Here is a 24,826-nt window from a genome sequence, read left to right as displayed (position 1 = left end):
CGAGGCTGTTGAGAATTGATGCAACAGTAAAAGCTCGAACCATCAGTGGCTCGAACAGGACAGCCCACAGCTACATATTGCACGCCAATATCACCGTGAAACTCCATAGATGGGTGAAGATATAAAGGTATCACAGGGATTTTCTTTAATAAACAGTGTTGGGAAGGGGGGATGGGGGTAAAAGGTCTATGGCCTGTAAGAAAAGTCTCTGTACATTTCATTTCATTTATATTCTCAGCATTAAATTATGTACACAGTAACCAAAGATACAATACTGTAAGCTCAGGGCCCGCGCCACAAGGGGGGCCATGGCTTCCCCACTTTTTCGCTATTTATACAGATAAACCTTTTTATACAGATAAAATGTATTTATACAGATAACGAATACATTGAACCAAAGCCAGCCCACAAGTAAAACAACGTCAGCAAAATGATTGCCACAATTGAGGCCAAAAAAGGGAGAAGATCAAGCTTACTTTACATTGCTGGCCCCTCCAGTTTGGGATCGGTGGCGCGGCCCCTGAAGCTTAATTGAGTATGATTACAATAAATTTACAGAATAATACGCCTCAAAATATTTAGGATTTACTTTGCTGAAGAGGACACTACTGAATTAACTCCTAAAGGTTTGAGCCGTTGATAAGATGTGTACGATGGTAAGATGATCAGATTAAAAGATACTGATGTCATTTCATTTTTTGATTATCAATTCATCCTGGATACAAGCAATTACAATGCAATTAAATACAAAATACAATACTAAAGCAACATCAAGGATTACCAGGGGCAGATCCAGGATTTTTGTGACTATAGCTCAAATCTTTTGGGATTGGAACCACACCCTTTTTTGTGGGACACGCCCACTATAAGGGCAACTGCTGTAACCATCTTCCGTTTCCTAGTTCCTAGTAGGTCCTCAGCTACATTACAGGAGACACAGGTTGTGAAAACGAGCTATAGTCCAATGTTGCTTTTCAGGGGACAGAAAGTTGTGCAGTACTGTAGATACCCATATCCTATTGGTTAAAGGGCCATTTTCGAACCTGGCTATATCTTCACTATAGTTTCAAACCTGACCGCCTGCATGGAATGCTCCCTTCAGTTGTCAAGCTGATCTCTCGGCATAGCCCACCAGAAGTGTCACTAAAGAATGGCACATAATTTTTTCTCACCCTGCAGTATAATTATGATCTTTTTGTAACAGTTGTAATGTATTAAGATTTCTGTAGCAACTCAGCTTTCAAAGTATGCACTAAAAATGCTTCAAATTGATATTTTAGAATTCTGAATATTAAAATAGAAACACACTAAAGCAGCATATAAAATTACTTATCTTAGACGACACCCAAAAAGAGTGAGATACCTTTTTGTCAGAAAAAAGCAATACTGCCCTCCGAAAAACTGTTTGGCTTCATCCCTGTTGCCTGCCCACCTTTTGTGTGCTGGTTTTGTGCCTGCTGTCTTTGATGCCTTTTCCAGAGCAAATCCCCAGACTGACTATAGCTTGGAACATAGCTTGGTTTCTGTCAACAAAGAACAAAACTTTGTTCCCTTTAAATTTTTAGAAGAGGCCATTCTACGCTCAGTGTTTTATATCTTATCTGGAGCATTGTTTGAAATATTTCAGAGGCATTGTGATGACACATTGCCAGCATTGTATGTTTTCAAATTGCATTTGATAACCAGATATGCTGTTTTCATATTGCATTTGATAGACCTATGAATCAATGAAATAAGCTTTCAATTTAGGACGAAAAATTGGAATAGAACCAGCACCACATATGAAGAAGAATTTCTTTAATGAACACAGTAACATTATTTTTATAAATCTTAATTAGGAAGAATAAAAATAAAACATGAAGTGCAGGCAGAGGAAAGAGTGGAAAAAATTCAAATAAAAACAGAATGAACAGTGAAAGGGTCGCCAATGGGTTTTTTTTATTAAGTTAGTATTTTGAATTCGTGTACATCAAATATTAAGCTCATTCCCTTGTAATCATTGCAACTGTGCCTTCCTTCAAAAGTTAGTCACCATTAAAGGCAAGTCAACAGAGTGCATTTGTAATCCGGAGTTGTCACTTGCAGTACGGACATAGACATAATCTGTCTGATATATTCACAGACAAAACCTCATAAACAGAATATGGGGTATTGGCCAATCAGGTTACAGTTTTTCATTATGGACATAAAGCCCGCCACAGGGATCGGAATTACACATTTACACCTTGTTTGGTTGTCAAATTATATTTACACAAGGACTATTACCAGCATCAATCTGCATGTGGTCTGAAGGAATTCAAAACTATGCAAGAAAGACAATAGACATGTACTTCGCTGCTAGCTCTGCGCTTAAATCATTGTTTCAAATTAGTACAAATATACAAAGTAAACAATTCTCTACTTTCATAATCGTTGACAATCGGATTCCAATGACAGCAAAAAGCCTACACGATAAAATACAAAGCTAGTTACATAACAAATTCCATAAAATCTTACGGTAAAACCGCTTGACAACCAGGCTCGACAAAAACGGACGGCCAAGCCATGAAAGTTTTTTTCAAAACAGACTTATTAACTCTTTTATTAACTCTTATTAACTCTTTATTGTTCACAAACTTTGTTATACAAACCTCACTAAAAAAATGACTCATAGACAATAACAAATCCCTTGCACAATAAGCAGAAAAATGTTCTGATACATTATTTCAAGTTGCAGAAAAAGTAACAGAACTGAATTTAGACGAAGTAAGCATATCAATGAGCAATCAGTGTGATCCTGAAATGAAAGAACTTGATGCTAGTGGTAATTCAGATTCAGAGGTCGACACAGAAGGAAAATGTTATGATAGATGATTGAAAGAAACTTTCTCCCTTCAATATTGGAACTTTTTATGGCTTTCCAACAAGGAATCAGCTTGAAAATATAATACAAGCTGGCCCAGCTCCATTACCAAAACAGACCCAAAGAGATATTGATGGCCAACAATTTCTGCTTTCTGCTCTGCACTGCAACCATTAGAATGAGGAAAAGTGAAAGAAAACTGCAGGTGTTTAGTCAATTCAAGGAATTGCCATTAAATATAGTGACCTATGCAATCAATATTAGCTACAACCAGTTGTTTGGACAAGAATGCAAAGTGAAAGTAGTTATGGGTGACTGTTCCAAGATATGAAAAAAGCTCACCACACAGAGAGTGCTATCTCTCTTGACAGGGGCTTCAGACACACCTGCAAATGAATGCTGGGGTAGATGTGATGGTTGAAGAGAGAAGTTTGTCTAAGATTGAAGAATCTTCACAGCAGAATAATCATTGTGACAATATTTCTTGGAAAGAGTGTTCTTATGGTTCAATGCTCCAAATTGGAGGTGTTTACAATGGAATTTTTTCAAAATCTTGGAACTGTTACTCATTATGTTCCATTTATTCAAGAACAGATTTAGAAAGTGAAGACCTCTTAGCCAAATGGTGAATGGCTGCAAGCACATAACCTTTCCCCACAGTCAGGAAATGGGTTTATTTAGGCTTTTACTGCAAGAGTCAGGGGTTGTGTTTTGAAAGAAGGCAAAAATGAAAAACATTTTCCCATTACAGTGGATGAGATTCCTTATTCAAGCCACACAGAACAAACAACATTCATTCTCTGGTACATAAACAGAGAAAGAGACATTTTCTGTAACAAAACTGGAGTGGGAATTGCTTATGATATACCAATTGCTGATTGTCAAGGGCAAGGGTAGACCAATATGTCTGGCATGGTGCTCAATCTCACATCAGTTTCATCAATCCCCTCAATCTTTATGGAGCAGACTCTGCAATGACATGTATGGAAGCTGTAACCTTTTTGTGAATGATGCACTCCTTCTACAATCTCTTCTCCTGCAGCCCCAAGCAATAGAGGACTTTGCAAAGCAACATTGGCTCCTCATTGCATGGTTTGTCTGAACAAGGTGGGCAGATACAGATCATGTTGCATGTGAGCACTTTTTGCTGCTCTCATTCCAGGTATCAAAGCCACACTCCAGCAACTTATTGCACAAAAACAACAAAAACAAATGTTAACAGTGCTATCAGATATGTATCTTTGTTTGTATGCATTGTGATCAGTGGCGGACACTTGGGGGGGGGGCGAGGGGGGGCGACTGCCCCCCCAATACTTTAGAGAACAATGATCTTTTGTTCTAAAACAATGGGAAATGTGACGTCATCTCATTAAAACAATAGGCTTGCCCCCCAATATTTGACCAAGTGTCTGCACCTGATTGTAATGTCAGCAATCTGGCTTAAAAATCTGGTCCCTTTTCAGGCAAGAAAAGCTACCATGGATATCAAAGAAAAGCTATCATTTCGGGCAAGAAAAGCTATCATTTTGTGGTGTACCTGAGCTTATCTGAGAAATCTAAAAAGACCCCTTCCTCTGATAATATGGGAACTTTTTATATCTTTTTCAATGAGATATAATATTGAAAATAAATGAACTTTGTATAAAAAACAAAGTGAGCAGGAGTTCCCTCTTCTGCTAAACTATGATGCTGCCACACTATTTTGGCTAAATCTGTACTTATTGTAGATGGCTGAAGTTCTAGTCATACAATCTTTGTTTTACAGCAGGCCTGGCCATAAGGCCTTTAGCAGGGGAGCAGTAAACAGCTCTCCTATCAACTTCCAAGTGATCTATTTGTAGATAAATAGGGAAAAGGAAAAATTAATTTCAAGGAGAACAATTTCTTTTTAGAGCAATTTGGGAGAACAATTTTTAGCTCTTCAGCCAGCATTTGAGGAGAGCCTTGAGAGGAGCAAGAGCTATGGCTCTCCTCAAATTGCCAGGCCTGTTTATAGAAGGTTTGCCTAGAATGGTGATCAGTGAAATAGGAACATATTTAGATGTCTTTTGTGGTGTTCTTTCAGGCTATGGAGTCAGAATTCTTAAGTTCAAGAAAATTGATTTTTGATGCCATCACACTCCTCCACTCTGCTGAATAACCCAGGCCATATATGTATGTGGCTTTAAATTCGTTGCAAAACATTGCAAAACCAGGATGCAATAGCAAAATCCTTATACAAGTGGTTAGCTATTTACTCAAATGTTAAGCATAAAGCTATATTGTAGTCACTTTAAGCTCCTGTGCCACTTAACCTACAAAGCATTTGAATCTGTCACTTTTGACAGTTCAGTTTTATCTTTTCAGGGTGAATAGTACTTTGACGTTTTTTGAAATGTCCAAATATCCTTGTGATTCAGTAAGTAAACGAAAATATATTCCAATTCATTATTATTTTATTTTTTTATTATTTTCTATTTTATTTTTAAACTCCCATTTTATTCATAAACCCCTTTTTCAGCTAGTTTATATTTGGCTAGCTTGTTAATAATTTAAAGTTATTTAGCATTTTATGGATTTTTTTAAAGAAATATTTAATAAATCCAATTGTTCAACTAACAGATATAGTCAGCTGGACAACATTGTTTTTCAAGAAATGAATTTGCAGAAACTTGACAATGTGCTTAACCAAGCTTCTTCTTTAATCAAATTAAACTTTATAGTTTTTCATCTTTTTATGGGCTTATTTTGATGTGTATTAGAAGATTGGTTTTGGCAAGAAACTAATCATTACTAAGAGAAGTAGAATAATTTTGAAAGGAGTATGCTTTCCATTTTTACTAGATAAAGCATTGGGCCAAAAAGCAAAATATTGGCATATAACCTGATCTTAAGTATTTTCTGGGATGTTACAATCAGTATTTTTCTTCTTCTTCAAGAAACCCCATCTTTATAATGATTAAATTCACAATAGCCTTTTATGTTTTATCAAGGAATGATGCATGAATTGGTACAGTGAAGCTGAAGTTAATAGAGATCAGACACTTTCAGTTTTTGACAATATAATATTTTAGTCATAAAAATACAGTATTTTGTTATAAAGTAAATGAAGATTCTTTTTTTCTTGCTTTCATCAGGGACAGGGGCAAAGGCCACCTCCATACTCCTACCAGCAGCAACAACCAATACAACCAGGTGTCGTGCCATATACATCATATCCGTATTCAATACCTCCATGCCAATCTCCATACCAACAGGCCCCATACCAATCTTATCCATATCAACAGCCCCCATATCAACATTCCCAATATCAAACTCCTCCACTTCGATCACCTTCATATCAGCTGCCCCCACATCAACAGCCCTCGTATCAACAGCCTCCATATCAACCGCCTCCGTATCAAGAGCATCCATACCAACCATCTATATATGCACATGGTGCATATCCTGAAGCATCTATTGGACAGGCCAATGGTATATAATTTACTTTTTGAATTTTTTTCAAGCATGTTTTCTTTAGTCTGATATTGGCACATGGAACATCCCTAGCAGGTCTTCAGATATCTGATGCAAAATTGCTGTTATGCTTTATGTTCTGTTCCTGGCAAAGTACTGAAAAGTCAGTGACATAGGCATTCTTTCCAAAGCAATGTTGTTCTTTTATTTATTGTTTTTATGCATAAGATTGTTCCTCTTCATTTTAATGTGTTATTGCTGCCACTGTTAAGGAATATGATGCCAAGAGTAAGATGACAGCCCTTATTATTATGTCAATTTTTCGAAAATGAAGCTTTGTTCATCCCAAGAATAGCATGCATTGGAAGCTTTACATTCACACGAAATGTAATCGAATGAGAGTAAATCTTCAATCTCTATCCCTAAAACCAAATTATTTATCAGCCAGTTTTTGAGTAAGCCTATCAGCAGTTTTCTTCGAACAACTGGCAGATAACTGGGAAGAATCTGCTGATGACGTCACAAAAACCTTCAATAGCAATTGGAGCTATTTTATTTTGCCCCCGAATCCAATTCATCCATTTCCTTTTGACATTCTCTACCGCATTCATTCCTGTTGCAGTAAACCTGATAGAGAACCCTAACTTTGTTGCGCAAAATTGGAACCATAATGGTGATACAGTTGACATGAGAAAGGAACCTTGGGAACTAATCGAGACTGGTGGAGATGGATGGAGGCTTGAAAAGACCCCTCAAGGTAGCTATTTTTTATCACAGTAGAAATTAAGCAAGCCGCATTAGGGACATCTGTATTATCGGGACATTCCTCGTCATTTTCTTCTTCTTCTGTTCCATCTTTCTGTTCTTTTCATCTTCCTAATTTTCACAGTTCAGCCGCCACATATTTACTTCATTATTTGCCAAGTTTTTTAGTAAGTTTTGGCTGAAGTAAACAAGACGGTAAGGTAATCTCCTCATCTGATGGCATACCTTGTTTTTAATTCATACTATGCAGAATCATTGTGTAAAGCTATTGATATATTAAGTTACTCTTTAGTGCTAAGAAAGAATAGAAAACATTACCAAACCGCGTTGCTCTCTGCAAAAATCCTTCCCGTAGTTTGACCTTTAATGTATATTTATAGAAACAATTTAAAACGGCGTAATAAGACAATGTCTCGGATTGGTATGGACGCATTCGCCGTTTGGAAATCTTGCTACTTTTTCGGAATTTTTGGTTACATTATATCTTTTACCCCCTCCCCCTCTCCCTCCCCCTCCCCCTCCCAAAGTGTTAATTTTAATGCATATGATGGTACTGATTATAATTCGATATAATAAAACATTTTCGAAGTTATCTTTAGAAATAAGTGGTGGTAAGAACCCCCACTACCCCCTCCTCCGCTTCCTACTGTTCAGTACAGCTGTGATTTTCTTAAGATGGTGTTATAGTGGCATGTTAGTTATTTTTTGCCTATTTTTAAGTAGCGAGTGAAGAAAATAAAATCCATTTTGTTAGGTATACCTTGAATACAGGGTTATCTTAGCAGATCTTTGTAAAGTAGTTTTCTGTATCATAAACATACTTATAAACCTATGAAATTGAGAAAACGGTCGTTTCCTATCAGTAAATTTTTTCTTGCACCTTTGTTTCTTCTCCTAATATTAGTTTTTAAACGTTAAAAATATTTTCAGCTAGACATTTCCTCATTCTGAAAATATGTTTCAATTTGCCGTTCGGCACTTAGCTTTGCAAATTGATTGCTTTGGTAGTTTTCAACACTCTATTGTGAATAAGACATTTTTTTATAGGCTCCAATCTTGACTTTATAACGACAATTTCACCTCGTTTCTTTTCCATTAGGAAGCAAGGTCGGCAAGTGCCCTGCAGAGGCCGGGCCACTCGCACATTGTGTGGTTGGGTCTTTCGGTTGGTGTAAAAGGTCACAGACAATAGATCTTCTCCAAAAGGGTTTTTCACCTGAAGTAATGGATTACCAGAAGCCACCTATCAGAGCATGCGAATGGTAAGTCAAATGGATGTTTCTTTGTCAGTTACTGCTATTTTGGTATCTTTTGCCCGTAAGAAAAACTTTCCCATGGAAAGAATGTTGCTGGAACAGAAAGATTTAGCTGTAGTTTTGTTTGAGTTGCTCGTAAGTTAAGAATATAAAAATAACAGAAATGAAACATACCGTAAGTCCTAGAATAAGCCCCCGGGGCTTATTTCGCAAATTAATTTGGGGGGGGGGGCTTACTTGAGAGGGGGACTTATTCGATTAGCCGATGCCCCACTTCTGATTAGAAACCTATTGTAAAGTAAACTCCTCATTCTCCTGTGCAGTGGGCGTATTGATAAGAAGCTCGGTATTTGGTGAGCAGCTGTTTCGTTTTTTAGTATTCAGTTCCGTGAAAAATTAAGAAACTTTCAATTTTAATTCTTATTAAAGGAGAAAGTGTATCATTCATTTTTTATGATTTAAGGGTTACGTTTTTATACTAAAGCTTTATTTAAATGTTGCTCGATCTTTACATTAACTGGTGCCTTAAGCATGGTCGATAAACAAATAAGCGATGAACGGGGTTGATAATTTTTTCTATTAAATTGTCTGTTACTATATGCATGACTGGCAATAGCAGTGAAAGCGACTATCACCTCTAGGTTCGTTGCCCGGAGTGACTGTGACAGCGAGTATTACATGAATGTTACTCTTCTGGATCAACAGAAGAAAGCGCTGGATACCTTCAAGTCTGAGGTTCGCCCTGCTGGTTCGTCTGATTGGCAAAAGGTGGAACACGTCTTTCGTAATTACCCGTCTGGTGTCAGATTCATTAAGTTTGAAGACGGAACAAAGGATAAGAAATTCTGGGCTGGTCATTTCAGTGCGAAGATGTGCCAACCAACCATTCTGATTGAGCTTGGTAGGTTCTGAAGGATTGGATGGTCCTAATGCCTCTGATTGCTGATTTCGATAACAATAATTTATTGTTTTCTACTTAACGTCCTCTGTCCTTTGATATTTTGCTGTGGATGTGAGAAACTTTTTTCTAAAAGCTCGTTTTACACAATTTTTTTCTCGAATAGGTCCGCATCCCTCTGCACCAGGCATGGCTAGGCCTGTTTTTCCTTCATCCAATGCTGTGCAGCATCAGAGCCAGCCCTTTGGTAAAAAAGCAAGTAAGCAACTACATTGCATCAACAGTTTTTTATCAATCAATTGAAGTGAAATGATTCTAGTCGTATTTTTTTAGATTTTTTACCCATCGCATTGACTTGAACGTTCAGAGTTGGCTTTTTGACACGATAAAACGACTCAGAAGCATTCCTGGCACATATCATGGCCGATGCTACAACACTTCGCATATCTGTCTGTTTATAGTTCTGACTCGTTGCTATCTGCACTAGAACGCTTTCTTCCTTTAAAAAAGGTCCTTATTTTTCAGTGAATCTTCTGAAGAATCCAAGTTTCATTCCACTCACATGGGCAGGCAGTACAAGCAGTAAAATTGATTTTAAACCTTGGCAGATTGAAAAGAACCAAGGCGGCTTTGTTCTGGAAAAGAAGCCATCAGGTTCGTGTTTGCTGCAATTATTTTTTAGAGTGCATTTAGATGGGTCTTTTACTGACCTACATCAACGCATAAATAACTTTTTATGTGAGTACATTTTAGTTTGGGTTTTGTGGTAATTATTCAAGCAAACTATTTTTAGGTGCAACAAATTCATCTTTTCCTGATGAGTTGCTGGAATTTGAAGTCTGGTGCATTGCAACGTCAAATGCCTTGAGCCAAAGAAGTCAACTGATTGATCTTGCCCAAAATGGTTACACTGCCCAGGTTCTAGACACTCAGCGACCGCCTATAAAGATATATGAATGGTCCGTTTTAAAATTCAATCTGTCTATTATTTTGAATCTTTTCGTTTGTGCTTATTTTGAGAAGGAAAAACTGAAGTTGTTCATTCTTTGTCCATTCATTTTCTTTCTTTCTTTCTTTCTTTGTTGAATTACAGTGGGAGTTGGGCAGTGAAGAGTTGAGCGGTGAGTTTCCAATCACGTGGAATAACTTATGACAACTGGTTTCATTTCAGGTTCACTTCACGGACCGACTGTCAAGGCGAGTACTTCATGAAGGTTTCGCTCCTTGACGAAAGAAGAATGGAGATCCCTGGGTGCGTTTATGAGACAGGAATGAAGAAAGCCCCTGTCGGTTACTGGGCAAAAGAAGAGCACATTTTTATGAACATTCCACCAGGTGTGCGATTTGTGAAGTTCAGTGATGGAGGCAATGATTGCAAAAACTGGGCCGGATTTTATGGTGCGAAGATGGTCGGAGCATTTGTCGGCGTACTTTTAAGCTGTAAGTATCTGTTTTATAACTTTGCTGATGCAATTAACTTTGTAGGCCACTTGCACTGCAAAATTTCAAAATAGCACTTAAAAGTGGAACATACGACGTAATGACAAACCAGTTGTATTACCTTACTAAACACGTGCGGCGAGGCTCCTTGGAGGGGCAAGGAGACAAAAGCCCTCGGGCCAAGTGGCACACATTTGTCGTTAAATTTTGGCTTTCTTGTATTATCTCTCTCGACTCTTCAGTGATCTGGTAGAAAAACCAGTCAATCCTTCCTGATCTACTGATAATTTCCCTAAACACTTTTTACCAACTTCAGTTTGCTAAATGATATTTTCCACTCACAACTGTCAGTTGAAGACGTCAGATAATTCTTAGCAATGAAGAAATCGGAAATGAGATTCATCGACCCAAAATCTCATTAATTTCCTAATTTGGAAATCCCTTATGATGCACTAAGACATCTGCCTTTGTAAAGGTCGCATCCAAATCATCCCTCACCAACTTTGTATCCTCAATTGGTGTATCAAACTCGTGCTTCGTAATCAAAATCTTTTTCAGGACAGTTTCATTCTCCTGATCAGTTTAACGAACCTTTTCACACCAAAAAAATTCATTCCGGCCAGAAATTGTCTAAGATCTGTCTTTTTCTTTCCGTATATCGATGGTGGTGTTAATTTGCTCCATCTTAGCTGAAAGCAGATATGCAGCTCTGCCGGCATCACAGTTTTACAATATCTTGTAATAAGAGGCCCATCATATTCTCGATTGGCCTGCATGCGATACTTGCCATAGTATAAAACGTCGTATAATGGCCAATAGGTAAACAGGAATTTGTATCCAGGTGCGGACGGATTGTGAAGGGAAAATGGCGGATTGGGTTTCCCTACTTCGAGCGCAGTAAATTTTGCATGAAGTTTTGATTCAACAACTTAAGAAATATTAATTTTCTTGGAAGGCAATATTGCTTTGCTTGCATCCTCGCAACTCTCAAACTGGATCTCTTAAATTTCAATAATGTTTAAACCAAATTGTCCACTGAAAAATTGAATTGCGCTCAATATTATTAGGCGAATGGGATGAACAAATAGATCAAACAAGGAATAGCGCAATGTTGTTAGGTGCTGCTTGTTTGAATTGTCAATAAGTTTAGATGGGACCTTTTTTCAAGGCTTAAGTCGTGTAATCGACTGGTTTTCCTTTTCTCGACAGCACCGTCGGATCCACTTCCAAGTGCCCCTCCTCAACGTGAAGAACCAAGTTCGTAAATTATTTTTTTCTTCTCTGTCAAAGGAAACTTTTTTATTTCTTCCATTTTCATTTGGATGAATTGTTTTTCTATTGAAACGTCATTTTGTACTGCTGTCTTCGGCCAACAATTATGAGACGCTTGCGATGCTAAACTCAATTGGTTCCAGGAAGATCAAATTATTTTCAACTTACTGGCAAACCTTTCTTTCAACAGGAAACTTGCTCGAAAATGCGGATCTGCGTGCGAAGAATGGCTGGGATGGCAACAATTGTAACCAAATTGACTTCTATCCTTGGGAAGTTTTGGAGAATGGTGGAGATGGTGTTCAGCTTGAGAAGTCTCCGAATGGTGCGTCGATTTCGACTTCCCTATTAAATTTAGGTGATGTCGTTCGTTTTTTATCATAACTTTCTTCCATGAAATGTATTGATTGGACTATCTTCTTGTATTCAAGGTACTGATGTGGGACTGTACCCAAAAAGAACTGGGTGTGAGCAACACTGTATTGCAACGTCACATGGCTGGTTTAAAAGAAGGCAAACAATCGACCTTTTAAAAAATGGAATTGTCCCTCATTTTTATGACAATCCGGATTTAAAGATTTATGTTTGTGAATGGTAATTATATTTTATTCCAGTATCATAAATACTCTTAATCATTTGCCGGATTTAAACCCCTAAAGTTTTCATCAAATCTGAAAGAGAACTGTCAGTTTTAATGATTTTATAAAGTTTTAAGCATGCCGATAACATTTAAACTTTTCCCTTTAAGATTTTAAAAAATGTAAAGCTTCTTTATCTTTGAGTCTGCAGTCTCGTTGTATGTTTTGTTGTCGTATCTCGAGTTCATCTGAAAAGAGTATTATCTTTTTGAATTGGTTACAGTCTGAAATGCTAACTTCTAATTTAAGTATGTTCTTGAATTCTTTTTTGTTTTGTTTTCAGGTTTGCATCTCGCACTGATAACGAGGGTGAATACTTCTTGACCGTATCTCTTCTTGACGAGAACAAGCAAGAAATCCCAGGGTATACTTACAACAGCGGAACCAGCAGGGCTTACTATGATGAATGGGAGAAGATTGAGTACACTTTTTATCCTGTCCCTGAGACCGCCCGTTTTGTCCGATTTGAAGATGGAGGGAAGGATGTAAAAGTTTGGGCTGGACAGTACGGTGTAAAGATGTTTGGGGCTTCTGTTTATGCTGGAAAAAAATCAGACGACGAAAAAGAAAACTGTGTAGTAATGTAGACAGCTTTTCGATTTTATCAATTCCAAATTTGGTCCTAATCGAATTTGGTATAAATTATATTTGTATTACCTAAATTTGCAAAAGTATTTGAAGTTTACTATGCAATGAAAGCCGTAAAAATCGTGAAAGTGCATCAGGTAGCTTTGGGCTTTTTTAGCCGAAATCCAATCGAGCTGAAAACCTTTCTTCAATTACCTTGAAATCGTTTGATCATTTGATAAAATCCCTTATTCTTGTAATATTCTGGATATAAAGAAATTTTGCGCTGAAACACGCTGTTTTGCTCAGATTCACAGCGATCCTAGCAATATTCGCTACAGTTTGGTGGCGTTCTAATTCTTATTAATTCTGTACCATAGCAGTGTGTTGTTTGTAGGTAGAACTCACTATATTTTAGCATGCTCTCAATCGAGTTGGTATCTAATGATATTATACTGTTTAAGAGTATTGTTAGTACAAATTTTCAAATACTTTTTAACATATTATAGCTAATAAGAGAAAAAGTATTTATATTCTATTTTCTATTGATTGCTGTTGCCAGATCTTTGTGAGTTTTTTCTCGCCGACTACACGCATTTATATATATAAATCCTAGATGGAGAACATGAGATAAGAAAAATTTGAAAAATTGGCATACCGAATTCACTGAATTGTGTTAGAAAGCAAGTTGATTAAGAAGGTATTTTGCTGTTATATGTTTGAGCCACATATTTTTGTCTGACAGAAATACACAGGTTCCAAACAGCTAACCTTGCAGCCATTTTTGCTGCGTAAACAATGTTCCAACGTTACCATTCCAATACCCCCGAAAAACTCTGGTATACCAACGTGTATACCAAAGTATATGTACAGTAGTGTCCCGCATATAAGAAACAACTTTTTTGATTTCAGGTCTGATGTGTTTCTTATAAAATGAGATCTACTCTTTAAATCAGGAGAATGTTTCTTATACAAAAAACCATATTATACTATTGATCATCCATCTCAATGATTGTGATAAAAATACCTTGATTTTTTTAATTGTATTTGTTATTTTTAACTTTTAAAAAAAGCTGCAATTATTCCAGAAAAGTGCTTTTTGCTTAGTTTGCATTCAAAATTATTTTTCGTTTGACCAGGCTCAGCTTGATTAAACTGGAAAGCTGAAAACAAACAGTTCTTATGGTCAATGATTGTAAACCCTCACTTACCCTTTTGTTTGAATAACTGACAAAATAATAAGTGTAGAATGATTAATGTTTTGCTCCGTTTTTCAAAGGGTTAAACCATATGAAAATTTTTGAATAAGAAACAATCATTTTTCAGACCTTCGGACCTGTGTTTCTTAAAATTGTTTTTCTTATATGTGTAACACTGCTGTATTGCGTGCAAATGCGTATGTATTGCATGGCATATGTTCAATATATATTGCTTGCAAAGGTTTGTATAATAGAACAGTAAAATTTTTGCATTTTTTCTAGATAATTTCAAAAGTTGGAGGGTATTTATTTCGCTAGGGTTTCAAGTTCCATATTTGAATACATCTTTATGACACGGTGTTATGTCCAGATACTTTGTGATGTGTCTTCATTGTATTGAATTTGAAGTTTCTTAAGGCATTCATTTCTGGAAAATACTTCATCGATAATTAGTATACGTATTCGATTTATTTTGTGATACAGATTTTCGTTGTGAAGTCCATCGGGCAGTCCTGCCGTCCTTCGTAGATAAGATTGTATTTCTGAGGACTTGGTTTAAAAGGTATCCACCGATGTAATTACGGTTCATCGAATTCCCAGAGTAGTTGAAGTTCACCAGTGTGTGTGGAAAAATAGGTTAGGATAAACCTTGGAAATAGCTTTAGCTTTCAAAGTTTCGAAATAGCTTTAGAAGATGTATTAGTTTGCCTCTAGATTCTAATCCTATAATGCAGAGATAGAAATTATGAATTACGCAAGCATAGTATAACATCAAGCAGTATAATATCAAGTGGTAAAAAGTTTCTTATTTTGAGAGAATGCCTGTGCTTATGAAGATTGGAAATTGGTCGTATAATTTGTTTATGATAGATGATATATGATAAATGATATATGATGAATGATGAATGATAATAAATGATAATAAATGATAGACGGAGAATTCTCTTAAAATCGCGGTGCAACAAAACAAAAGAGGGCGTTTAGTATAAATCAAATTGTACAGTGATTTGCCAAGAGGATAATGACTTTTTAACAAATTTTTACAAAAAACTATCAGCAAGGCATTCTAAAAGGGCGAAATTTATCATACTTTGGAAAGAAAATAATGGTGTTCATCCAGTTTTTGTATCTTATTGCTTATGTACCCTTTAAATTTTCCACAAATAATTTGCATTGCGATCATTTTATGTAATCGTAATAATCATTTTTAAACAATCTTTTGGTGATAAATAACTTGAAAATTGCTCTGAAGAGTGTCAGGCGAAAATATTTAGTTTGCTCAAATGTTTGCTTTTTTCAAAGCCATAACCTTTTTAATTTAGTCGTTGTATTGTGTTGAAGTAGATTACGGGTCATCTCAGCCTATATATCTATTATTAAAATATTTAAATTTACAATATTTACTCTTTTCTTTATATTGAATTTGTTTATTATTTATGTAAAGGAATATTTCCTATCCTTCGACAATTCAACAGTGACTTCCCATGATTATGTTTTCATTCGATTTTTTCTTTCTTTAACTTTCCTTTTTCTCTTTTATCCATTTTTCGAGAGAAGCAACGCTTCTTAGCAAGAAAGGGACAGTGACCATGAATAAAGCCATCTACAAAGAGCTCCAAGAGTGAGGGTCCAATGGTTTGGCAATTCCTTCCCAGCAAACATAAAAGTTGATTACTTCTTATGAGGCTGCGGATAAACTGTGGCTTACAGTTATGTCTTGGTCTGCATGGCTTTTCGTTTCCTTGAAAAAAGCCAGGTGGCCTTCACAGGGCTATCTTGAAAACATGGAATGTAAAATGTATGAATGTTGGGATGTATGAATGTTCGGATGAATAAATGTTGGAATATATTAATGTTGGAATGTTGGGATGAATGAATGTTGGAATATATTAATGTTGGAATGTTGGGATGAATGAATGTTGGAATATATTAATGTTGGAATGTTGGGATGAATGAATGTTGGAATATATTAATGTTGGAATGTTGTGATGAATGAATGTTGGAATATATTAATGTTGTGATGAATGAATGTTGGAATATATGAATGTTGGAGTGTGTATTCTAAAATCTATATAACAACACGCTAGTGAATGAGGTTGCAATTCTACAGGGCTGTCGCAGCTATAAGACCAGAGAGGCATATAATTTCAAATATTGTACACTTTTGGTAGTAATCCTATTGTTTCCAATGTATATTTTTCCAATAGTTAAATGCCCCTCGATAGAACCTGGGGCACTGCAGCCCCCAATAATGTATACAGTAACGTGTACATTGTCAAAGTATTCTGCTAATTTTATGAAGCAATACTGAATGAACCTTTAATGTTTATGTGAAATAAAACATCCCAAGTGCCCCTATAAGGAATGGTGTGCATAAAAATTTTCTTTGTCGTCAGATCCTCTCAGCCCCCAAAAATTCCCCCTCGCTATCTTGCTAATGCGATGCTTAAGTTTTTTTATTGCAAGTGCAATTTTGAGCACTAGATGCTTGGCTCTCTCGCAGGAAGAATAGAGAAACTTGGCCTCCAGATTTTTTAATTTGTTCTAAACTTTCGACCAATTTTGAAGCTCGTGTACTTATAGGTTTGAGGCTCGTGAATTTTGACCTCAATTTTTATAAAATGTATTTGAATGTTCTTTGCTAAGATCCCAAAATTAATCAAAGCTTTACCACTACTTCGGTTAGGTGGTATAGCGCACAATTTAGCAGTTGTTATATAGGTTTACAAACACATCACACCCTTTTTCAATATTCCACCATTCCAACATTCAACATTCCATGTTTCCATGATAGCCGCCTTCACAGCGCCGCACTTTTCGTATTTTACGCACCTACCAGCAGCGACTTGTCACAGAATAAAAATACTGTGGCCTTGCTGATCACCTTACTTCCCACTTTATCATCGACGCAGTTTGGTTTTGAGTGGTATTGTCCTTTTTGTACAAGAAATCAAGCTGTTTTTGAGTGATAAAGGTATGTTTCGTTCATCAGAATAGAGTGTTTGTTCATCAGGTCTTTCTTTTAATTCTTGTGGCTCAAAATCTTGGCAGAGGGGTACTCAGTCCTTGACCCGATGGGAAGAGTCCATTTGCGATAAAAATTCAATGAACAGGGTGTCCTTTTCCAATATATGGGATGGGGTATAATTTTGAGGCAGATATCATAGGATGTCATCTAAAATTTTATGCAACCAGGTATATACTTTCTGGGCATGATTTTGCAACAGGGTAAGGGTGTAGAGAAATTTTTCCACGTCCCTGTCACTTTCCTAGTTAAAAGCCCCCTATTAGCTGAATAGCTATACTGACAGCAATGGATTTTTATAGACGGTGTTTTGCTTCTGGTGCCCTCATGAAAATTTCAAAGTAAAGTTTTTGATTTTGTTATATTTTCATTTCAAGGTGCTCTTTGCTCAACTGAAAATGTCAAAAGCTGTAAGTATATAACCATCCACAATTCAGTTCAGTTCAGTTTTTATTTTATTTTCCACTGTATAATAATAATAATAATCGAATTTTGTAACAGGATGACCTATCAGTACAATATATACTGTTCTCATTAGGGTCCTGATGTTTAAGCACTGATAAATTCATGGTAAAATACAAGTGCCCACTAACAGTCCAATCCAAAGATAAAATAATTTAAAATCATATAAAATGATTTTCTAAAAATCATCTAAAAAGGAGTTTGGATTCAATCTTTCTGGCACATAGTGGTAAGTCGTTAAATTCTTAGCCTGCCAGATAATAAAACCTTTGCGTCCAAATTCAGTTTTCACTTGAGGAATTAAAAAGTATAAAAAATGTAAAAGGAAATAGTATAAAAATAACAGAACAAATACATAGAAGAGAAACAAGCTAGTATTGTACTCAGGGAATAATTTAAAGGAGGAAACTGTCTCATTATTTTTTAAACTAATCAAGGAGAGAGCACCCCTAGTAAATTAGATGAATTTTCCTTAATTTTTAGTGCCAAAAGTAAGGTGTTTTGAGTCATTCACAGAAAGTATCATCTATGTATCAACTAAGTAGAAAAACTGTCATTGGTTACTATTTTGTTTTGTAAAAATATTTTAAGATTTTTTACAAGAATATTTTGAAAGAGAATTTATAATTTCTACTGGTAGGTCATTCCACATTTTTGCAGCCATGTATCAAATAGAATTCAGGCAAAACCATCAACTGTTCTATGAGTCAAAAACAAATCACTACGATTAGGTTGCCTTGTAAATGTTGGTGAATAATTGCATTGAAAGGGGAGTAATTATGAAAGCAAGAGGGAGTTTGTTTGTTATTAGATTCATAAACAAATGGTAATAGTCTCAGCTGAAAAATGTCTTGAAGTCTGAGAAGTTAGAGCTTTTTAAAAATGGGAAGAGAGAATGAAAGGGTTGATGTGAAATAGTTGTGACTGCTTTTTGCAGCCTTCTTAGTCTTTGAATCACAACATTTTTATAGTCTACGAAACAGAGGCACAAAAGTCTTTTTTCAGTCTGTTGATGCATTCAGTACAAGCAAGCTGTTGAATTGAATGGATATTTTCAAGGAAAACAAAAATATTTTTCATTGATCTTCTATGTTGACATTCTTCTAAAAAGTCTACTGGCGATGATAAACACACTGGACTCAAGTTCATCTCAAATTTCTAAAGCAAGAAAATGTACATACTTTCTGAAATATCTCACAAAATACCTTCTCAGATAAAATGACAGGCTATATAAAATGACAAGGAACCTACTTTATTATTATTTATTCATATATTTTTGTTGCGTTGTTAAATTTGGTTTTTGTTAATATATTTAGTTGGTTTCAATTAGCTTTAGTATAGCTAGTATTGTACGTTTGCCAACTCGAAAAAAGTGAAGAAAAAAAAGAGATGAAATAATAAAACTTCAAGATTAAATTATAAGAATTGTGAGACTTATGCTTTTTTCAGTTTCACTCTGCCTTCCATATTCATTGCCACTGGTGACCTTATAATTGGCCTTTGTCCAGCTTTATATCCTCATTCAGTCTAGCAGTAGGGATGAGCCCTGATATTGAGCAAAAGTTGTCTGCTTCCAACAGTTTAGGAGTCAGTGGTTTTCATACTTTTTCTCTCTCTTAATAATAACACCTGGAACTAAAGTGTATGAATATGGTCAGAATATATTTTCATGAAATTTTGTAAACATTACAATGGTTGTTGTGTAGTCTGCTGTTCTAGCAGAAAACCTGAAGGCAAATTTTTATTTGAATTCTATTAAATAATGGAATCTCAAAAGTGACTGTAGAGATGAAGAGATAATGTAGACATCTTGCCTTGGTTGAAAGTTTTCTGCAATAACGTAACCCAGGTGAAAATACAATTGATTAAATCCCCGACCTTTCATCAGTTGCATTACTCTTCTTGTCGTTACCAGGCTCTGGTAGGGCAAATAGAGATACAGACAGAAAATAAAATTCTATTTTTGAGGTTTATGAACTGTCAACACCAAAACCAAAATCTTATACCAAATAAAGTCGCCTTGGACTGTGAAAAAATGTTATTCCCTTGCCAATATGGCTTGTCAGACCTCAATATGACAAGAATATTTCTCGTTATGTTTTTCTAAAGATTCCCCATTAAACCAATGTTTAGGTACAAAAATTTCTTTTTGCTACAGAAATTTCTTGAATGCTGGTCACAGAAACTAAAAACAAGCAAACATATTTTGCCTGAGAGGGTGTAATTTTAGAGGTTGAATTGAGAATACAGGAAGATGTTTTCTTTGCTTTTGAAAAACCAATTTGTCGATTTAATGATTAATTTGTCTTTTACTCCTTTCAGGCAGAGAATCCATCTTCAAGCCAAGAACAAGCACCAAAGCATAGTTGGTCTTGTATACTATTCTAATTCATTTTGCATTTTAACTATTTGCAAGTGCAATACAAATGTTTGTCCTATCTTTTAAAGAAAAGTTTAATGGAACGGGTGTATCTGATGTGATTCCAAATACTTTTAGCTACATCTGATAAAAATCCTATTTCATATTTTGTTGAACTGATTATTTTTCTTTCATCTGCCTTTCCTGATTACGTTAAGCAGGGTTGCTTGTAAATAATATAAATATTTCTCCAGAAAACCTGCTTGAAAATGGAAGCTTGAGGCCAAAGAATGACTGGAATGGCAACATTTGCAAGGATATCGAGTTTTCACCATGGGAAGTTCTTGAGAACGGCGGAGATGGTATTCAGCTTGAGAAGTCTCCCAGTGGTAGGTGGAATGCGGTTTGAATAAACGGTTTAAAGTGGATCGTATCTTATGTTTCATTTTATTGATATTTTGTTTGTTATATCTTTACTTATTGCTCAGTTATAGCTCAGTGGATTTTTAGAAAGAGATGCTGAAAATAGGTGCTAAGTAAGACTTTAACCTAATATGGTACATATATGCTGACGTCATCGATACTTTGACCATGAAATCGTGGCTTAATTTTTTGTATTTTTTTAATCAATTTTTATCCTTGTACAATTTACTCACATTCATCGCTGTTATAGCATTATTTTGTACCGCACACAATCTAGTATATTTATGGAATCTTAATTTTTTGTAAGCTGACATTATGATTACTGTAACATACATTAACGTTTGTTTTGGTCAGGTTAGCTCTAACCACTTTCTCTTTTTCACAGCTCATTGCATAAACCCCAGTTTAGATTGCTAAATGTTTTTAGTGGCATTATTTTTTAGGCACTGACGTAGGGCCGTTGCCGAAGGAAACTGGGCTTGAACAACATTGCATTGCCACGTCAAGTGCCTGGTTTAAAAGAAGACAGACAATCGACCTGTTAAAAAATGGAATCGTTCCTGATTTTTATGACAATCCCGATTTGAAGATTTACATTTGCGAATGGTAAACAAAATTCATTAGTTTTTCCTGTTTTTATAATTGATTCCTTGTAACTTACGAACAGGAATCAAATTTGAAATCGTAAATGTTTATTGTAAGCTTACAATTTTGATTATAAGCTTGTGCTCTTATGTAAATCTATAGCCTTATTATAATAAAGCCCTTTTACAACCCACTGCTGTGCTTGTTCTGGAAAAAATTTTATCAAACTGTTTAATAGTTTTGTGTACTTGAAATTTCACCCGCAGCCTGTATTTGAAGGAAAGATGGTTGAATTCTTTTTTGTTTTGTTTTCAGGTTTGCATCTCGCACTGATAACGAGGGTGAATACTTCTTGACCGTATCTCTTCTTGACGAGAACAAGCAAGAAATCCCAGGGTATACTTACAACAGTGGAACAAACAGGGCTTACTATGATGAATGGGAGAAGATTGAGTACACTTTTTTCCCGGTCCCTCAGACAGCCCGGTTTGTCCGATTCGACGATGGAGGCAAAGATACCAAGTCTTGGGAGGGACAGTATGGCGTTAAGATGTTTGGGGCTTCTGTCCATGCTGGTCAGAAGACAGACAACGAAAACAGAGATTGTGTCTGATGTATACACTCACAATTCGTTTTCACATACGGGCGTGCTTTTTTATTGAATGCATGTAACGCAGCATTGATCAAACGATACAATCTCACTAAAATATTTGCGTAATAACTATTTATTAAATCAATCCACTGAACTTTCACCCTGAAATAATTCCTTAAAGAGGCACTGACGCAAATTTTTGCATCCAAAGATTTCAACCATAATTAGTGAGCCACAGGTTGGGGCTCATTGTACCCGAAAATTTCTTTCGTTTATCTGTACTCGCTGGGGAAGTAAAGTTTCGAGACTTTAAGAATTGGGATATACATTTTTGATACGCCACTTCTTTTGCATGGAAACAAAGGGTTTGACGTCATTTGACTGTTCTCAGTCGGGGTTTGTTGCTCCGGCTGGTTCAATCGGTGGCCGTTGTTTCTTTTTTCGCTTGTAAAAGTAGATGGAAGTAAAAGAAACGTCTTCGGTGTTTGTCGTTGGTATAATCGAGCAAATCTTGTTCCTGTGTTACGACACGCTCGCACACTAGTACTTTTTCTCGCATCATGGCTTTCAACGAAATCATACCCCTACATTTCTACCCCCGTCTCGTATGACGCACAGACTTTGTTCCTCTACATAATCTCGACATAGACCGACCTCCATGCATTCGGGAAATCACTAAATGATAACAATTGTTTGCGTTAGTGCCTCTTTCAGTTCAACAACGCACAGTGACTTAACTTTCTATAAATTCTAATTTATTTATTTGTTTTTTATAAATTCTAATTTATTTATTTGTTTTTTATAAATTCTATATTTCCTAATAGGATTTCAAGCTTATTTTTTCATCAAATAGAAATTCTAATTTTTTGTGTTTATGTTCTTGTTCCTGTGTCAAAATACTATACATTATTATTATCAAGTATTTGATAGTCTTTGGACAATATGGCTTCGAAACCTAAAGTTGTCTTATTATACCAACACTACCCCACATTTTCGTGCTGGTGTAATGTGCGTTTTGGTCTCCTATGCAAAATTGCAACATTATGAAACGCAATGTGATTCAAATCGTGCGATTGTTAAAAATAGTTGTTCGATTATGCTTTACATTCTGAACATTTGTGTACGTGGACCGTTTTACATGCTTAATTCCATCATTCCTCTTGGTACCCTATTGTTTAAATGCTTGGGTACATCCCTAAGCAAAATTACCATTCATTTTGGTACCCTCTTGTTTAAATGTTTGGGTACATTTTTGCATAAACAAATTGCCATGCGTTTTTGTACCCGGACCGTTTTGCATAAGGTCACCTTGGTCACCGGTCATCTTGGAATACTCTTCTCTCTTTTATGAGTAAAGTTCAGGCATTACCGTATTCCCATTGCATACTGTGCACGACTGTTAACAACGTCATCCGGGAATGGAGCTTCAAATGCTAGAGGACAGAACGAGGTTACCTTGTACCACTGTTTCTTATAGGTGGCCTTTGGCTAAGGTTTAGAACCCGTTATTACTCCTACTAGGGTACGTTGAAGTCAGTGGCAACAGGCTGATGGGTGTGGCTTATGTGATTTACGTCATAGCACAAAATACCGTGTGTTTGGTAGCAGTCATTCGATATCTGGCAGAGATCTCCATGTCGTCGTTTTTATTGGGTCAATGATAGGGATAATTTTTCCTTCTTAACCATATTTTTAAAACAATTGTACCGCATCCGCCGTTTTGTGGGTCAACCTGGCGCGCCTTGCTCAGTGAGCGACCAGACTGGAACTGAGACGCATGCTACTGGAAGGAGCCAGATTCATCTTAGAAGCACGTTGAAGATAGAATCATGGATCATGAAGAAGATGGAAGGAATGGGTGTAAACTATACATAGTCTGTACAGAAGTGGGTGTAGAAAAGTTTCATAGCAGAAGAAGTTAGGGTTGTTCTGCTCTCCGGATAAGAAGAAGACAATGACAGTTCCAGTAATATGAGTTGCAGTAATACTCAAGAAAGAAACACGCAGAGCTCTTATGGAATACAAACCATAAAACATTATATAATAATAATATATAAATATAAATAATTTGTTTAAAGATGGCGTACTAAATGAACGGCTGATAGCTATAAAGAAGCTAATTAAGGCCAACTATCTATAAAGAGTTAGTATGAAATAAAAATATACGATACAATATTAAAAAGGTTTAAGGTATAATGTTCTAAATAAAACCTAACCCAGCAATAAATTTTTTACACAATCTATGCATCAACTAATTTACACAATCTTTTGTCCGTTAAAATATCCGTCTGTTACGATCAATGGAGAATCAGCGGAGAGTGTTAGGAGTGCATATGTCTAGGAGTCCTTCTTACCGGGTTCTTATGAGATAAAGAGAAGAATAGCGATAGCAGAGAATGACATAGTAGCACTGTCCAACATAAAGTTAAAAGCAAAAATGCAATTAATTTGCATCTTAATTTCCTCAATTGTAGCATATGGGCTCTTTAGAAGTCTAATCAAACCCTCTGATATCCTGGAAAATGATATCCTGGGTACCAGGGTAAAGTACTGTAGACGGCTGCGATGGCAAAAAATGAGTGGTAGGGAAGAAAAGAAAAATCTAGGCTAGGCATGAGCTGCCTCCAGATATATTCAAGACCTATTTCGAAATCAAACATTCTTGAACTTTTCGTAGTCAAAACTTATTTTAAGGTTCAGTTAGAGACCAATTTGTGCTGTGATAAAATGGTTTGTGCAATGAAAGGTGTGCAGGGTATAAGGAACCTCATAAAGTAATAAAATCAATTTAAAGAACAGTACTAAGTAATCAAACAAATGATATGTGATGAATCAAAACTGCAAAAAGATCAGCTAAACTTCCCATCGAATTTTGTCAAACAAAAGTCAATCGAATGTACTATTTCGCACTGTCGACAACAATGTAACTGGGTAGAAAAATGAAAAAACAAAGAAAGATAAAAAGCAGAAAATTAACTTCAACAATTGATTTACTATTTTTTATTTAGTTGAAGAAGTTACTTGAAACTATGTCGATATTATGAATGACTGACTTGCCAATAGTCTCA

General features: G+C 36.0%; 2 protein-coding genes across 3 annotated transcripts; both read left to right on the top strand.

The window, feature by feature from the left end:
• LOC135684922 (uncharacterized) lies at window positions 1–13,676 on the top strand. Of its 2 annotated transcripts, XM_065200628.2 has the most exons (15): window positions 160–2,820; window positions 2,915–3,949; window positions 5,189–5,240; window positions 5,959–6,295; window positions 6,900–7,034; window positions 8,142–8,304; window positions 8,940–9,199; window positions 9,363–9,455; window positions 9,722–9,850; window positions 9,990–10,155; window positions 10,368–10,636; window positions 11,846–11,893; window positions 12,099–12,233; window positions 12,340–12,502; window positions 12,830–13,676. In XM_065200628.2, exons 3-15 carry the CDS (start codon window positions 5,217–5,219, stop codon window positions 13,131–13,133), a joined length of 2,226 nt encoding a protein of 741 aa, XP_065056700.2. In that variant the 5' UTR covers window positions 160–2,820; window positions 2,915–3,949; window positions 5,189–5,216; the 3' UTR covers window positions 13,134–13,676. The 2 variants fall into 2 exon arrangements, with proteins under 2 accessions (XP_065056698.2, XP_065056700.2); XM_065200626.2 differs by lacking the exons at window positions 160–2,820; window positions 2,915–3,949 and adding an exon at window positions 1–127.
• A 3,486-nt stretch (window positions 13,677–17,162) lies between these two features.
• Window positions 17,163–22,620, top strand: LOC135684927 (F-box only protein 2). The gene is made up of 6 exons (XM_065200633.2): window positions 17,163–17,287; window positions 17,715–17,747; window positions 20,122–20,164; window positions 20,413–20,547; window positions 21,025–21,187; window positions 21,482–22,620. Exons 2-6 carry the CDS (start codon window positions 17,736–17,738, stop codon window positions 21,777–21,779), a joined length of 651 nt encoding a protein of 216 aa, XP_065056705.1. The 5' UTR covers window positions 17,163–17,287; window positions 17,715–17,735; the 3' UTR covers window positions 21,780–22,620.
• The last annotated feature ends 2,206 nt before the right edge of the window (window positions 22,621–24,826 follow it).

The sequence above is a fragment of the Rhopilema esculentum genome, chromosome 21, assembly GCF_057945365.1.
Source record: "Rhopilema esculentum isolate cy_ngs chromosome 21, ASM5794536v1, whole genome shotgun sequence".
Classification (NCBI taxonomy): Eukaryota; Metazoa; Cnidaria; class Scyphozoa; order Rhizostomeae; family Rhizostomatidae; genus Rhopilema; species Rhopilema esculentum.
The sequence above is the reverse complement of the archived record's forward strand: the minus strand, read 5'-3'. Positions and strand labels throughout refer to the sequence as shown.

What these genes read in the sequence shown, in the direction of transcription:
- LOC135684922 (XM_065200626.2), top strand. Translation starts at nt 5,217, where the DNA reads ATGTCCAAATATCCTTGTGATTCA. An exon ending in AACCATTCTGATTGAGCTTG is followed by an intron (nt 9,200 to 9,362) that starts GTAGGTTCTGAA and finishes TTTCTCGAATAG; the next exon opens with GTCCGCATCCCTCTGCACCA. An exon ending in GCTTGAGAAGTCTCCGAATG is followed by an intron (nt 12,234 to 12,339) that starts GTGCGTCGATTT and finishes CTTGTATTCAAG; the next exon opens with GTACTGATGTGGGACTGTAC.
- LOC135684927 (XM_065200633.2), top strand. An exon ending in GCTTGAGAAGTCTCCCAGTG is followed by an intron (nt 20,548 to 21,024) that starts GTAGGTGGAATG and finishes ATTATTTTTTAG; the next exon opens with GCACTGACGTAGGGCCGTTG. An exon ending in AAGATTTACATTTGCGAATG is followed by an intron (nt 21,188 to 21,481) that starts GTAAACAAAATT and finishes TTTTGTTTTCAG; the next exon opens with GTTTGCATCTCGCACTGATA.